The 16,826-nt window shown below is 45.6% G+C and overlaps 1 protein-coding gene across 1 annotated transcript; it reads right to left on the bottom strand.

The window, feature by feature from the left end:
• Positions 1–185: 185 nt before the first annotated feature.
• Positions 186–16,444, bottom strand: vps9d1 (VPS9 domain containing 1). The gene is made up of 17 exons (XM_087797491.1): positions 16,330–16,444; positions 14,379–14,451; positions 13,931–14,095; positions 12,777–12,936; positions 11,938–12,049; positions 9,347–9,409; positions 8,219–8,271; positions 7,945–8,032; positions 7,008–7,093; positions 6,658–6,791; positions 6,287–6,592; positions 6,103–6,232; positions 5,437–5,642; positions 5,287–5,371; positions 1,815–1,919; positions 1,592–1,687; positions 186–749 (listed from the first exon to the last, which is right to left on the bottom strand). Coding segments are annotated over exons 1-17 (1,956 nt in total). The 5' UTR covers positions 16,423–16,444; the 3' UTR covers positions 186–748.
• Positions 16,445–16,826: the final 382 nt, after the last annotated feature.

Genomic DNA, 16,826 nt, shown 5'->3' on the forward strand with positions numbered 1-16,826 from the left:
TATTTTGGTTTGAAAACAAATGAAATCAGTTACGAGTTCGTCAAGAATTGGACAATACTACACATATATACTTGTTACTACAATATCACTGTATATTGTATTGTTGCCGCTGTACTGTGAATGCATCGTCCCTGATCCTCGTTCTGTTCTGTGGCGTAGTGAGAAGTTCAGACTCGAGTCACGAGTGAAATGATTCAGTTTTATTGATTCCTCAAAACAACATTTTTTTATCTTCACAGTTCTGAATCCAAAAACTTCACAGCTGCGGTGTTAAAACAGACCTGCAGGGGGCGCACCTGGAGGCCGAGGGTAAAAGCCACAGTTGAGCCGAAGCGTAAAAGAGTCGCAGTCGAGTCAATAAAAACGAAGATAAAAAGTTTCTGCTTCATAAACATGTTTCACTTCTGCCAGGTAATGGTGCTGCATTCTGATTGGTCGGTTTGGATGTTGGACGCACACAACATCTCATTGGTTCTTCACTATAAAATCTGGTTCCGAGGTTTCTGGTCGTCTTTGTCTTAGTTCTGGAGAAAAGCATGTCAGGATGGGTCGGACGAGCTCACTGAGCGCAGCGGCCTCTGGATCGGCCAGAACCTCCTCAGCCTCATGTAGCTGGAAGGGTCCTGCTGGTCCCTCGGGGCAGAACTGGACCTTCATGGTTCTTCTGGGTCCAGGATCCGAACAGGGGTCGTGCAGGTCGGCTGAACTCCTCTCTGAGGTCCCAGGGTGACATCAGAACATCTGACGCTCTACGAGTGAAACACACTGAAGCTTCAAGATCCAACTAATTTCCAGTATTAACCTCATCATCATCTTTATCTCCTTGTTCACCTTCATCATCATCATCTTCTTCTTCTTAACCTTCATCATTTTCACCATCATCACCTTGTTCACCTTCATCATCATCATCTTTTTCTTAACCTTCATCATCTTCACCATCATCACCTTGTTCACCTTCACCATCATCATCATCATCATCATCTTCACCTTCATCAACATAATCTTCATCATCAACATCATCTTCATTATCAACATAATCTTCATCATCAATCATCTCCATCATCTACTTCAACTTCATTGTCATAGTCTTCATCATCATCTCAACCAACTTTATCCTCAAAATCATGATCTCCTTAACCTTCATCATCATCACCATCATCTCCTTCACCATAATCATCTTTACCCTCAACATAATGATCATCTTTATAACCTCGTTCACCTTCATCATAATCATCTAGTTAATCTTAACCATTATTATCTACATCACCTTCATCTTCCTTACCGTCATCATCTTCATCATCTTCATGATCTTATTCATCATCAATCATCATCATCTACTTCACCAAACTCTTCATCATCATCTTCCTTATCATCATCTTTCTCTTCTCCTATACCTTCTTAACCTCCATCATCATCATCATGAACATAGTCGTCCTCCTCATCATCATCTACTTTAGCTTCACCTTTATAATCTTCTTCACCTTCACCTTTCTAAACTTCATCATCATCATCATCATAACCCTTAATCATCACCCTCTCATTGAGGGCAGCGGGTGGAGTCCCCGGGTCGGGCCTGTGCTTCAGAACTCACCAGCTCAACTGTCCTGTGCCGGCGTTTAAAGACTCCAGGTAGGCGAGCGCGCTCTGCATGGAGGTGAGACAGTAACCTTCCTCTCCGATCAGGAAGCTGCAGAGAAGCACACGAGTCAGTCTCCGAACTAAAACCTCTGATCTGTTCACCTCAGGGGTTCTTCTGAGATCCAAGTGCTTCATCATCACATCCAGATGTTCTGGAGAGCATCTCGTCGACTCACCCCTCATGGATGAACTCCTCCAGAGCTGCGCACTCGGACACCAGCGCCGGCGTCTGACTCCTCAGAACCACGAAGGACAGGATGGGCAGGAGGTCGTCGGCGCCGCTGCATGAGAGATCAGAGGGTCAGTGTCAGCAGAGACCCGGTCCAGAGAGCCCCCCTCCCTCGGTCGGTCAGCAGGCGGGCGTAGATGTTATCAGCCTGTAATTTCACCATTTGTTTACGTGGACACTCACGCAGGACTTCTGCCTTCGCGTGACAAGTGAGGACGGCGGTTCTGAACCAGGCCGACCCCAGTAACGAGATACTCTCCTCCTGCAGGTTCTGAGAAGGTGTGGTCCGGCTCATATGAGCAGCGGAGCCGGACCTCACACCAGCACTGAGCCAGAATCTTTGTCCTCTGGGTCCAGAACTGTAAACACACATCAGCACTCACACGGAAACTTGTGTCGCCGCATTCCACACACACGGACAACCATCATCTGGTTCGGGTCATCGACATGCAACAGAACAGAGAAGCCTCTGAGTTGGGTCAGAACCAGAGATGAAGACCCACACCAGCCTTGTTTGTCGACAAAACATCATTAACCGATACAAAGATCACGGCCGACAGAGGAGCGGGTCTGCACCGGGCCAGTAAACACTGGTCCACTCTCACAGAACCGGACTATGAAGACAAAAGCTCGTTTCCAACGAGAGTCGGACCTCGGTCTGGCTGGTTGGTTGTGGGTCCAGAGTGTCAGTCTCCTGGTAACCAGAGGAAAACATGACGCGACGCTTGTCTTCAAAACAGACCAAAAAATGTCTGTGACTCACACACAGTGTTTCTGACACACAGTGTTGTTCACTACGGTCGACAACGTCAACACAACCTGACAACAGAACCACAAATTGATGGATATTTCACTTCTTCTTATTCTCTCAAACATTAAAAGCAGAACATTCTAAAGATCTCCTCACTCCACATCTACTGCATCACTATATCACTCGCCGTCTGTGCGGCACCGCTCGCCGTCTGTGCGGCACCGCTCGCCGTCTGTGCGGCACCGCTCGCCGTCACTCCGGCACCACTCGCCGTCACCACTCGCCGTCACTCCGGCACCACTCGCCGTCACCACTCGCCGTCACTCCGGCACCACTCGCCGTCACCACTCGCCGTCACTCCGGCACCACTCGCCGTCACTCCGGCACCACTCGCCGTCAATCAGGCACCACTCGCCATCACTCCGGCACCACTCGCCGTCAATCAGGCACCACTCGCCGTCACTCCGGCACCACTCGCCGTCACTCCGGCACCACTCGCCGTCAATCAGGCACCACTCGCCATCACTCCGGCACCACTCGCCGTCAATCAGGCACCACTCGCCATCACTCCGGCACCACTCGCCGTCAATCAGGCACCACTCGCCATCACTCCGGCACCACTCGCCGTCAATCAGGCACCACTCGCCGTCACTCCGGCACCACTCGCCGTCAATCAGGCACCACTCGCCATCACTCCGGCACCACTCGCCGTCAATCAGGCACCACTAGCCGTCAGTCCGGCACCACTAGCCGTCAGTCCGGCACCACTAGCCGTCAGTCCGGCACCACTAGCCGTCAGTCCGGCACCACTAGCCGTCAGTCCGGCACCACTAGCCGTCAGTCCGGCACCACTAGCCGTCAGTCCGGCACCACTAGCCGTCAGTCCGGCACCACTAGCCGTCAGTCCGGCACCACTACACCAGGACCACAGGAAGATTTGAAATACTGACTTGTCAGTGCTGGACGTGCTCAGCTGTTGATCTGAACTAGCTTAAGCATGAACTTTAGTTAACCCTCTAATGACTCGTTCAAAAACACTTTGTATCTTCTAGCTGATGTAAAACTAGGCCAGCGAGGTTTCTGCCTCAAACTCCCTCTCGATTAAGTTTGGTTATCGACCCAGTGACCCCTCGGCCGACCCCCAGCTTCCTCAGAGACTTGGCAAACCTCCATCTTTTATACTTCTCTGTTCTGCTAGTTCAGGGGCCTCGGGTCTGCTTCAGAACCAGACGCGACGACCCACTTTCCTACGAGCAAAAAAGCTCTCCGAGGGGGGCCTTGATTAGACCTGACAGGCCGACGACTGCAAAATTCTCAAATTGATAAAGTTCTTGACATCACCGAAGACTGATCCAAACACACACCACACTTGATCTTGATACTAAACTATAGCTGTTTTTTAAACTTACATTTATTTAATAAAAAACAACATTTATGTTCGTCCTGCACTCTTACTTACGACCCTGTAACACTTCCATGTTCTCTTACAAACACACCGTTTATTTAAGTCACAGATGAGTCAAAGTCTTGCAGGACCCAAGGTCTCCAGCAGTTTGATGAGGTTGATTTTGTTGGTAGTGAGATAGTGGTGAAGTGAACTAACACATGATAGAAAGTGTTACAATAAAGTTTGTTTTCCACTGGAATGTCAAGTGAAGGACATTTTGACACTTATTGCTATACTTGCTAGCTTAGCTAGTGGCTAACAGTAGTAGCTTAGCTAGTGGCTAACAGTAGTAGCTTAGCTAGTGGCTAACAGTGCTAGCTTGAGTGAGGTGAAATGTATCACCCCGTAACACTTTGTATCCTTGTGCATGTTGAAGATTAGAATGTTTATTGAGTCAATCTACGGTGAAATAAGAAAATATCATTTCTAATATCAAACAGAGACATTTTTATGAACACATTTCAAATACATTCATAATACATACGTCCATCTTGATACAAGGTGCTCAAGATAAAACTTGAAACAAACGTTTGTGTTTTTGCGACTGTCTGGTTCTGACCGAATGTGTGCCAGTGTGTGTACGCATGGGTTTTTGGGGGTTTGTGGGTTCATGTTTCTGTGTGCATATGGATGCGTTTGTGTGTGCATATGGATGTGTTCGTGTGTGTTCGTTTGTGCATATGGATGGGTGTGTGTGTGCATTTGGATGGGTGTGTGTGTGTGTGTGCATTTGGATGTGTTTGTGTGTGCATATGGATGTGTGCGTGTGTTCGTGCGTGTGTGCGTGTGTGCGTGTTTGGATGTGCGTGCATGTGTCTTTGTATGCGTGTGTCGGTCTGTCTGTCTGTCTGTCTGTCTGAATGTGTTTGTGTCTGTGTGTGTTTGCGTCTGTGTGTTTGCGTCTGTGTGTGTTTGTTTGCGTCTGTGCGTGTTTGCGTGCGTGTTCGTGTCTTTGTATGCGTGTGTGTCTGTCTGTGTCTTTGTGTGTGTTTGTGTCTCTGTCCTTCTGTGCGTGTGAGTGTGCGTGCGTGTCCATCTGTGTGTGTGTGTGTGTGTGTGTGTGTGTGTGTGTGTGTGTGTGTGTGTGTGTGTGTGTGTGTGTGTGTAAAGATGACGGTTGCCGGTGAAGTCGATGTTGCAACTTTATCTCGTGCGAGGACGGAGACACAAGATGCTGGATCAGTCACATGACTGCAGGAGTTCAACTCCTGATCTACTCACATGGCAGCAGTCCTGGGTGAAGCGTCGGACTCGTGCAGGCTCCTGTAGTCCTCGGCGCAGGCGCAGATCAGGCGGAGAGTCCGGACTACGACGGCACAGAACAGGACTCAGACCCGAGGTCACCACGGCTCGTGTGAGACGAGAACTCACCGACGCAGTCCAGCTTCCTCTGCGGACAGCAGTCGCTGATCAGGTGCTTCAGCTCCTGGACGGCACAGTCGTAGGGAAAAGCGCAGGGCTGGGCACAGGGGTCAGACGGGGTCAGCTTGACGGGCACCCCCAGATCTTGAGGGGAAGCGTCACAGTAAAGCCTCATGGTGGCGTCACAGGCCAGCTCTCGCTCTCTGTGGACCTTCCTGAGGAGAAGATGAGTCAGAGCAGCTTGAGTTAAAAATCAAAGATCAGTGAAATCATCAACTCAGGAGTTTCTTCACAAGCAGAACCAACTCCGTTCTTTCTTAAAGCAACAGCGCCTCCTGCTGTTCATTTAAAGGCTTTTCACGTACACAGTTCCAAACGTACTGATAAAGCTCTTATCATTTTCAATGTGATTCAATTTAGTCCGAGTCACGTTGAGAGAGTTTTCTAATATAACAAAGCCCTTTTTTTACATTTAATTTTTAAATTCAACTATTTTTTTCATTGAGTAATAAAGAAACAAAATGGCCTTCATAGATTTTAAAGTAATTCAATCATTTTTATTTACATGTTCAGACTTTGCAATTAAAATCATTTTATACAAAGAGAGCGACAGACAGACAGACAGACAGACAGACAGACACCTGCATCATACACAGTAGATTTCCAGATAAGTACCTGAACAGAGCCACCAGGGGGCTCCACAGAGGCGTGAAGAAGACTTCTTCTATGCTGGCCAGACACAGGTCTTTGGAGGCGGCCGTGTTGAGAGCCTCGAAGGAGAGCAGGCACAGAGACAGCAGCTGGTCTGAGGACACAAACATGAATCAAGGCTCTACAAACTCTCCTCCACGAGTCTTACCGATGGCGCCGTGTACGTCTCTGACCACGGTCTTCAGGTGTTCCTTCAGGGCCCTCATCTCCAGCTCCGTCAACGAACCCTCGTCCTGGTCCAGGTTCTTGCAGATCAGTTCCGTCTCCTCCACGTCGCGGAGCGGTCCGGCCAAGTCCATCTGGCTCAGGAACTCCTCCAGGTCCTCAAAAGAGTTGTCGCGGTCTGCGGGCGACTTCTCTGAGCCGAAGTCCTGGGACAGCGACAGCGAGGACCCGCTGAGGCTGGGAGCCCCCAAGCTGCTGCTTCCTGTCCGGACCGACGGCCGCGGCGTGTCTGAGGAGACGCAAGGAAGACGACGTGAGAGGTCTGACCCGCCAGAGGAGCAGAGCCGTCCTCACCTGGACCCGACAGGCTGTGAGGAGGTCTGGACGGGGACCGGCCCGCGGGGACTTTACTAACGATGGGGTACAGCTGGTTGTAGATGCGGAACTGATGCTTCTTCAGGAGCTTCACCACCGGGTGATCGGCGCGGCTGACGGGAGGAACCAGGGGAGATGGAAGTCACTAATCTGATCAATCTGTTCGACTTCCTTAAACTTGTTCAACACGTTGACCTCGGACATCATCGACAAGACAAACATTTAGGCAACTTCCTGTATTGATCGGGAACCTGGGGTCGTGACACACTCAGGCCTGCACAAAGATCTTATGGCTCGACTGATAACGAGACGACTGAGAGTAGACTCACCTGAGCAGGTAGGACACTAGTCCAGACACAATAGTCGGGTCGTTGGGATTCATCTTCAGGTCCACTTTCCACAGTTTGGGCCAGTCCTGCACAAGAACCAGACACCGTTATACTTTAAAAACAAAAACGAAGGCTGAACGATTAATGGCATTTGCGATATTATCGCGATATACTCGTGTCAAGTCGTCGCGCGCCCTCGTGTCAAGTCGCCGCGCGCCCTCGTGTCAAGTCGCCGCGCGCCCTCGTGTCAAGTCGCCGCGCGCCCTCGTGTCAAGTCGCCGCGCGCCCTCGTGTCAAGTCGTCGCGCGCCCTCGTGTCAAGTCGCCGCGCGCCCTCGTGTCAAGTCGCCGCGCGCCCTCGTGTCAAGTCGCCGCGCGCCCTCGTGTCAAGTCGCCGCGCGCCCTCGTGTCAAGTCGCCGCGCGCCCTCGTGTCAAGTCGCCGCGCGCCCTCGTGTCAAGTCGCCGCGCGCCCTCGTTCAAGTCGCCGCGCGCCCTCGTTCAAGTCGCCGCGCGCCCTCGGTCAAGTCTTCGCGCGCCCTCGGTCAAGTCTTCGCGCGCCCTCGGTCAAGTCTTCGCGCGCCCTCGTGTCAAGTCGCCACGCGCCCTCGTGTCAAGTCGCCACGCGCCCTCGTGTCAAGTCGCCACGCGCCCTCGTGTCAAGTCGCCACGCGCCCTCGTGTCAAGTCGCCACGCGCCCTCGTGTCAAGTCGCCACGCGCCCTCGTGTCAAGTCGCCACGCGCCCTCGTGTCAAGTCGCCACGCGCCCTCGTGTCAAGTCGCCACGCGCCCTCGTGTCAAGTCGCCACGCGACCTCGGTCAAGTCGTCACGCGCCCTCGGTCAAGTCGTCACGCGATGAACACTAGTCCTGGACAAAGAGACCTTAAAAGACAAACACGTGGACGAGCTTCAGACCAACAGGAAGCGTGTTGGACTCACGTGGTCTTGCTCGTACTCAAGGACGTTGGTGTAAAGAGCTCTCTGCTCCTTCTCTTCGGCCGTCATCGCTCCAGAGGCGGAGAACCTCCTGAGGACAGACAACATTCATTAGCACTCTAGTCGTCACTCTCCTTAACCGTCACTGTGTCAATGACAGAAGTCCTTCGACACGGAGTAAACTCTATCTTCAGATAACCTGAGGCAGGTCAATACGTCAAACAAGATATCCAGACGTCACATGCTGGAACATGAGAGCTGCCAGAACAATAGTTACCGGTTTGCTTCCTCCTGCAGCCTCAGTCGTCTCTCCTCCATCTTCCTCTGCAGCTGTGATCGCCAACGTTGAGGAAACTTCACGCTGTCAACGCTCACACACTCACACTTTATATGTGTCAGAGCAGAAATCACGACTCTTCTCCCTGGACAACACTTCATTGAGGACTGATGATGACGAAGTTAACTTAAGATAAAGACGATCCAAAAAATTCACGTTTGAAATGAGCTGCTACTTTTCTTTTTATAGGCTTTGAACCCAGTATGGAAGTATCAGTGCCATCAGAATATTGTATGGTTGAATTTAACATTTAAAAAGTTGAATCTCTAAACCTTTTTTATTGAAATGTAAATTGAAATGTGTATATATATATATATATATATAAAAAAAACTTAATTTAATATGTGTATATTGAAATGTTGAAGTCTTATTTCTTTTGTCGACAAAGACACACATTTTTTTTGTTTGATAATATAATTCCAATAATTATAAATGCAACGTTTAAATGCAACTCTACATAAAATAAATAATTATTTTGGAAAATATTCCATTGAAAAAATTTTAATCTTTTTTTTTCAATTATTCACCTTTTCAGTATAATACTTGTTAAAGTAAAATTTGCAATTAAAAAAATAATGTACTATAGAAATTAACTAAAATAAATTAACATAAAAGGTCATTACATTTTTAATGGGAAATGGAATCATTCAATATTCTGATAGCACGGATATACCTTCCTAAATATATTAAGAAAATATTGAATTAATTTAAATTGGAGCCGGGAGTTCCGAGGAGAGATTTAATCAACAAACCTATTTGTCAATATCACCTGACAGAGGTCACCGGGTTCATCAGACACACGTGTTGCGTAATCTGACAACAAAAGTCCATATCGAACGTCTCACGAGATCAGCAGTACTTTAGATGTTTACCGACCCCTGCACATGTCGCTCATGACGAATGGAAGCTACGCTCGAGAGAATCGAAATATAGAATCTAACGATAGCGCTCTTGTGGGCCACATAAAATAACTTGGCAGCCAGGATTCGGCCCCCGGGGGCCTCGAGCTTGATCTACCGACATCTCTGCTGCTCGACATGAACGTTCTTCACACCAGGTTGAGGATACGGCGTCTTGACGGGCCTTGGCGATGATGAGGTTCTCCATCATCTGCCGCTGCAGCGACAACGTCTGCGGGGAGAAGACACGCTGTGAGAAGGACCTCCATGTTTTGTTTTGTTTGAGATAAAACGACAGTAGTTGTGGAGAATCAACAACACAGTAAAAGAAAAATAAATTCACAAACACACTCAGTTCGAAACGTCGTCATTTCATGTTGGCTTCAAATTAAAGTAGATCCAGATGAATGTTCATTTCTAAATTGTACAACATGAAAAGGTTCTCAAGACAAGATAAGGAACTATAATGATGGATGACAGCAAAGATGGAAACTTGTGCTTCAACTGGAATATTTTTGAAGGACGAATCATCCCTGAATTAGTACTTTCTGTTAAAATGAAGGGTTTAAGAAAAGGTTTTTCTTCACAATACCAAATTTATTTGACAGCACTTTTACTGGTTTATATTTCAATACATTGTTTATACATTTATTACGCTTTCCAATTGGCATTTACAATTTACATTTCAACAATTAACTCCCCCAAGATCCTGGAGACGACTGAGGACGAGAGGATACAGTGAGTCCAGCAGCTTTCAAAGCTGATGTTTGGAAATATTTTGGTTTGAAAACAAATTAAATAAGTGACTACTAAAAATATATTGTTGTTCCAAGAGTATTGCATAGTATATTTCCCTGTGTCTCGCCAGATTCCTATACAATACACACCCCTAGTTAAACAATTCCATTTATAGACATTCATGCATTCATTCCTTTTATACCCTTTCAAACTGTGGGAGAACCTGAATACCTGGAGTTAACCCACGCAAACGCAGGCAGAATATGAAAAGATAATTCTGAGGTAACTGCACTAACCAATACGGCAAGTTGGACTTTTGTGCGACTCGGACTTGTGTTCAAAACTTTAAGCCCTTGTATGATGGAGTGTGACAACACTTTCCTTTCAGCGGTTAATGGGCTTGATATCAAGGAAACACGACACACAACTGTCTCTGATCGAGGGCCAGGCAAACATAAAGAGAGCCTACATTTAATGCGACTTAAATGACAAAAAGTTGCTCTTTTACAACATGAGTTACACTCGTTTTCTTCTTGAAGCAAAAACATTAATTTGCTTTCTACAAATTTTCCATTAACATGTTGTTTTTTCAGCCTCTTGGAGGTCATGACATGCTCGGGAGGTCATCTAGTTATTGATCAACATTAAACATGTTAAAGTAAATTGTTTAAAACTATTGATCCTGTAGTTCAATCCCACAATATTTTGACACAATTACAGTTTGCGTCATTCTTCAGTCGCTTTAGACAAGTGTTTTAAATAAACGAATGAATAATGAAGGAGTCTTTATCCAAATATTGATCCTCGATCAGTCCGCGGGCGTCAACGTCTTCAAACATAAACTTCTGTGACGCGTCCATCGTCTTTTTTAATTTAAAAATAAAAACACCTTCCTTCACACCTTCATTTACCTTCAAAAACATCTTGAGTTTCCTCCAGTAGACGCGCAGCTCCACGCGACGTCGAAAGATTTTCCGCATCTGAGTGACGCACAAATGAACAGTCGTGGACTGACGCGGGGGAGAGAGACTTACCATGGTGGCAGAAACTGTCGAGCAACGGCACCGGGTTCAGAGCAGACAGTTGTGTGACTGAAGAGAGCTCGGCTGGACTGGACCGGGTCAGTACCAGCTGCGCGTCAACAAATCCAATCAAGCGGGCGCGACAACACTTTGACGCGAACGTTTTCTGTCAGACGCGCGCATTTCACCGACCCGAACGAGCGCGCAGATTCAACATAACTCGTCACAACAGAAGGACGAATCTGAGACCATGGTAGTTTCTCAGCTTACTTCATTAGTTTAGTGGAAATATAATAATAATATAATATTTCGTTTCGGAAGAACTGTGTTTCAAGTGCGGTTCTTTTCTGGCAAAAATAATTCGGGTCAAAGTGCCGCTCAAGAAGTTGCGTCAAAAAAGTGTCAAATGTTTACTTTATAGATTTGCATCTGCAAGACTGGTTCATGCTGGTCTCCGTAAAAACGATGGGGACCAAAACTCCAAGGGTGCTTAAGTTGACCCATCTTCAGGACCAGAACCTCAGCCTGTGCTGAAAACAATCCCATCAGGACCAGGTCTGCACCCTGAGTGTTAAAAACCCTTGAGTCTCTTTCTTGAGTTATTTATGTTGTAAATAACAACATAACTTCATCTTGAATTAATGAATCTGACCCCAATGATGGATTACTTTGGACCGGAGAAGATAGTTCCTGAGAAGTCACAGCTGTGTGTTCATTGCGTCCGTGTCATGCAGCCGGTTATTTGTGACACACAAACACTTAATTACTGTCAAATAAATGTAGTAAAGTTGTTTTTTTCTGCTTCAGATGAAGACCTGCTCACTTCCCTGTCAGATCCACACTCACACATCTCTCAACAACAAAGTCCCCTTTAGTAGAGCTTAAAGTGAGTTGACACCACTCTTGTGAAAACTGTTAAAAAGAACCAAAACCATGTTCATTTATGGTCTGAAAACACACTTTTTCACTCTCAGATGACGATGAGAAGCACAAGACTGACCAGAGACGTCTTCTGGTACGACTGAGACGGAGAGAGTCTCGCCAGTCGAGCTTCATAGTTCAACTTCAACTTCTGGTTCAGACGAGACGCTTCTTCTATCGGGGTGAGCTGCCTGGAAACACACACACCAGCACACGCATAAACACACATGTGCACAAGCACACACAAGCGCACTAAGACACGCAAACACACATATGCACACATACATGAACATGCACAAACACAGATACATGCACGCACGACACAGCATACATAGGTACGCACACAAATACAAAAAACACACACGCATAAACAAACATGTGCACAAGCACACACAAACACACACGTGCACTCAGACACACATGCACACACACGTACACACACATGAATATGCAAAAAAAACACAGACACACACACATAAACACATATGTGCACAAGCACATACAAACACACACGTGTACTCAGACACACATGCACACACACATGCACACACATGAATAGGAAAAGAAAACACAGACACACACAAATAAACATACATGTGCACTCAGACACACAAACCCACCGATACCCCAAAAAACACACATTCATAAACACACATGTGAACCAGCACACAGAAACAGACACACTTGCAAACACACATATACACACACATGCACGCGAAGACGACTAAGCTACAGTCGCTTCATTAAAATGAACAAATATTTTGTCTGAAAAGGTACAGATTATCATGAAAATTATCCCAACCCTTTGTCAACATGGATGTGTGTGTGTGCGTGTGCGTGTGCATGTGCGTGTGAGTGTGAGTGTGTGTGTGTGTGTGTTTGTGTGTGTGTGTGTGAGATGAAGAGACAAATGCCTACTTCTTATTCTGCGACTCCATCGTCTGCAGTCTCTGGAAAACCTCGGGGGGGATGAAATGTGAGGCGCTGACGTCAGCCGAGGAAGGAGCTGTGACGTCATCGGGAAGAGGAGCCGTGATGTCATCAGGATGAGGAGCCATGATGTCATCAGAGAGCGTCCCTGTGACACCGCCAGAGACACGGTGATCAGCTGGTGACTTGAAGTCTGTATTTATATACTCGGTTTATGTGAAATTCACTGCTAATTATGCAAATTAGGCTCACTGTTGTTGCAGTGAAATATATTGTTTAAATATATATAACCGTTATAATGAATAGATCACTTTAAATGACATGAAATTACATATCTTAACACATTTTCCTGCAGTGGCGTGTTATAGCCAGCAGATGGCAGTAAAGTGAACAATCTCCTCACGCTCTAGTTTTCGCTGTCATCAAATTACTGGACTGAACTTGATGGATCTACTGACTCCTTCAAGAAACATCTGAAGACATTTTTATTTGTTCCGATTTTTCCCTCATTTTCTGGAACTCCTGTGTTGTTCTCAGTTTTATCTTGACCTTTTAGGTATATATTTTATTGAGTAATGTTTTGATTGTTTTACGCGCTTTGTGACCCTGGTCTAGAAAAGTGCTATATAAATATAATTGACCTACTTACTTACTAAACTAATAGGTTACGTTAAAGATCAAATAATGGGACCCAACTCTCTTGACTGACATGTATCAAATGTTGAAATCTTTCTCTCCAAGATGCAGTAAATCATGGCCACGTTTTCAACTCATTACTTTATAAAGTTGCTCTGAAATCTGGGAGAATGAGAGGTTACGAGAGTCCATTTTGACTTAGTAATAGCTTCACTCCTCTTCCAGCCAGCCGTAATCATGCCCCCGCTTTGTTTATACAACAAGTCCCTTGGAGGTGGAGACGTCTGAGCTTAATGATGCTTCGTGACAAACCTTTATATTTGACCAATCAAAGCAGAGTGGGTGTGGTTATGCTCAACAAGATTTAATCTTCAGAAAAACAAAATGTTTTTAGTGGGCGGGGCTTAAGCACATTTGTTTAAAGTCGAACTAGTATTGTTACGCATGAGTAACATCAGTTTGTTTGTTTGAGATGTTAGAGAGATGAGGTCACATGACACTTATACCTGCTGGGTGGTCCGTCAGCGAGGACTCTGGTTGGTCAGCGGAGGTGTGGAGGTGGGGTTCAGGGGGGTCAGAGGGGTCCAGGGGTCTGTCTATGAAAGACTTGGCTCTCTCCAGACACTGCTCAGCCAGTCTCAGCATGCGTCCCACCTGCTGCTCCTGCGAGGCTGAAGAGAGTTTCCTACTTATCTCTTGAACTAGAGAGTCACACACGCGTGTGTGTCCGCTGAGAGCCACACGCGTGTGTCCGCTGAGAGCCACACGCGTGTGTCCGCTGAGAGCCACACGCGTGTGTCCGCTGAGAGCCACACGCGTGTGTCCGCTGAGAGCCACACGCGTGTGTCCGCTGAGAGCCACACGCGTGTGTCCGCTGAGAGCCACACGCGTGTGTCCGCTGAGGCCGACACGTGGAACAGACGGACAAGTCAACAGCAACCGTTTGTAACTCACCTTCTGATGCCGCCTGCTCCAGAAGACACTGAGATATGAAGCCGATGGTGCGCAGGTACTGACAGTACGCCTCCTGGAGTGACATGAAAACACACAGGTGAGTAATGGAAGCGTTTAAAATATATATAATACACAAATATTGCAATATTTATTTAATCTTGAAACTATATTGATATTTAAAAACACTATCCATCTATATCAATATAAAAATAAAGTTATTTGTGTCTTTCAAATTAACATTTTTCATAATTCCTTTATATTTTAGATATGTCTATCAAATAAAATAATTCAATTTTATTTTTTTATTTACAATGTACATGCAAGTATTGACAGCGCTTGATCATTTTTGTTTTGCAATTAATCTTCCGGCCACTTGTTCTCCGCAGATAAAGGGCAAAAAAGGAATCCGGCAATGACTGAGGACGAGAGGATACAGTGACTCCAGCAGCTTTTAAAGCTGATGTTTGGAAATATTTTGGTTTGAAAACAAATGAAATCAGTAACGACTTCGTCAAGAGTCATGTGGTCTGTAAATACTACCAGAGTCAAGTACTAGACAATACTACACATATATACTTGTTACTACAGTATCACAACACCAGAGTCAAGTACTGGACAATACTACACATGTATACTTGTTACTACAGTATCACAACACCAGAGTCAAGTACTGGACAATACTACACATATATACTTGTTACTACAGTATCACATAACCAGAGTCAAGTACTGGACAATACTACACATATATACTTGTTACTACAGTATCACATAACCAGAGTCAAGTACTGGACAATACTACACATAAATACTTGTTACTACACTATCACAACACCAGAGTCATATACTTGTTACTACACTATCACAACACCAGAGTCAAGTACTGGACAATACTACAAATATATACTTGTTACTACACTATCACAACACTAGAGTCAAGTACTGGACAATACTTCACATATATACTTGTTACTACACTATCACAACACCAGAGTCAAGTACTGGACAATACTACAAATATATACTTGTTACTACACTATCACAACACTAGAGTCAAGTACTGGACAATACTACACATATATACTTGTTACTACAGTATCACATAACCAGAGTCAAGTACTGGACAATACTACACATATATACTTGTTACTACAGTATCACATAACCAGAGTCAAGTACTGGACAATACTACACATAAATACTTGTTACTACACTATCACAACACCAGAGTCATATACTTGTTACTACACTATCACAACACCAGAGTCAAGTACTGGACAATACTACAAATATATACTTGTTACTACACTATCACAACACTAGAGTCAAGTACTGGACAATACTTCACATATATACTTGTTACTACACTATCACAACACCAGAGTCAAGTACTGGACAATACTACAAATATATACTTGTTACTACACTATCACAACACTAGAGTCAAGTACTGGACAATACTACACATATATACTTGTTACTACACGATCACAACACTAGAGTCAAGTACTGGACAATACTACAAATATATACTTGTTACTACACTATCACAACATCAGAGTCAAGTACTGGACAATACTACACATATATCCTTGTTACTTCAGTATCACGATATATCGCACCTTTTTCCTCATATCATGATCACTTCGCACACAAGTTGTTTGTTTACAGGTAATATAGTAATGTACAGGTGAGTCTGATGACGTCACAAACAGAGGACCATGCTAACAGCTGTTGTGAAGAGACTGTGTGTGTGTTTGTGATAACATGACGTTAGCAGGCTCGTGTTTTAGGCGAGAACCTTCATATTACTGGTAGCAAAGTGCAGGCGAGAGTGACGTCACTGCAGTGTTTGCTCTGCAGTCGACAACATCCGGGATGGATCAGGCTCGTGTCCTGCTTCTGTGAGCGACCACCTTGTGTCACGTGAGTCCCCCGGGAGGTCCAGTACCTGGTGCCGGTTCCCTCCGTCCAGCTGTATCGCCTCTTTGGCCATTTTCATGGCGCTCTGTAGAGACTTGACAGGCGCGTCTCCGTCCGCCATCGTCGCTGCAGCTTCTTCTTCGTTGGTGTTTCGTAGCGAACTTCTTCTGTGGTCACCCGTGTAAACACGGGAGAAGAGCTGCAGCGCCACACACGGACTGGAGGACTGCTTCTGAGCCAGTAGAGTAGAAGTAAACATTCTATTGAAAGTCTCTTTTTTTTTATTCACCTTCAATAAAATTGTAGCTGAGACTTTATGAAGATTTTCTCTTTTATTTCCCGCCTACGCCCACCACAGATTGTTTAGTCAAATTGTATTTTTGTGAGTTATTAAAAGTCAAAAACAAAACAAAAAAAGTTGAAAATATAATGAGTAATAATAACGATTAAAAATTAAATTCGTAAAGAACATTTAAATGTTATGATCACAATTCTCGTCTTGTTCTATTACGACCGCTAGATGGA

The sequence above is a fragment of the Callionymus lyra genome, chromosome 8 (genome assembly GCF_982586985.1).
Source record: "Callionymus lyra chromosome 8, fCalLyr1.hap1.1, whole genome shotgun sequence".
In the NCBI taxonomy this organism is placed as follows: Eukaryota; Metazoa; Chordata; class Actinopteri; order Syngnathiformes; family Callionymidae; genus Callionymus; species Callionymus lyra.

What these genes read in the sequence shown, in the direction of transcription:
- vps9d1 (XM_087797491.1), bottom strand. Translation starts at nt 16,422, where the DNA reads ATGGCGGACGGAGACGCGCCTGTCAAGTCTCTACAGAGCGCCATGAAA. An exon ending in ATGGAGTCGCAGAATAAGAA is followed by an intron (nt 12,050 to 12,776) that starts GTAGGCATTTGT and finishes GTGTGTTTCCAG; the next exon opens with GCAGCTCACCCCGATAGAAG. An exon ending in CTAGTGTCCTACCTGCTCAG is followed by an intron (nt 6,792 to 7,007) that starts GTGAGTCTACTC and finishes TCCTCCCGTCAG; the next exon opens with CCGCGCCGATCACCCGGTGG.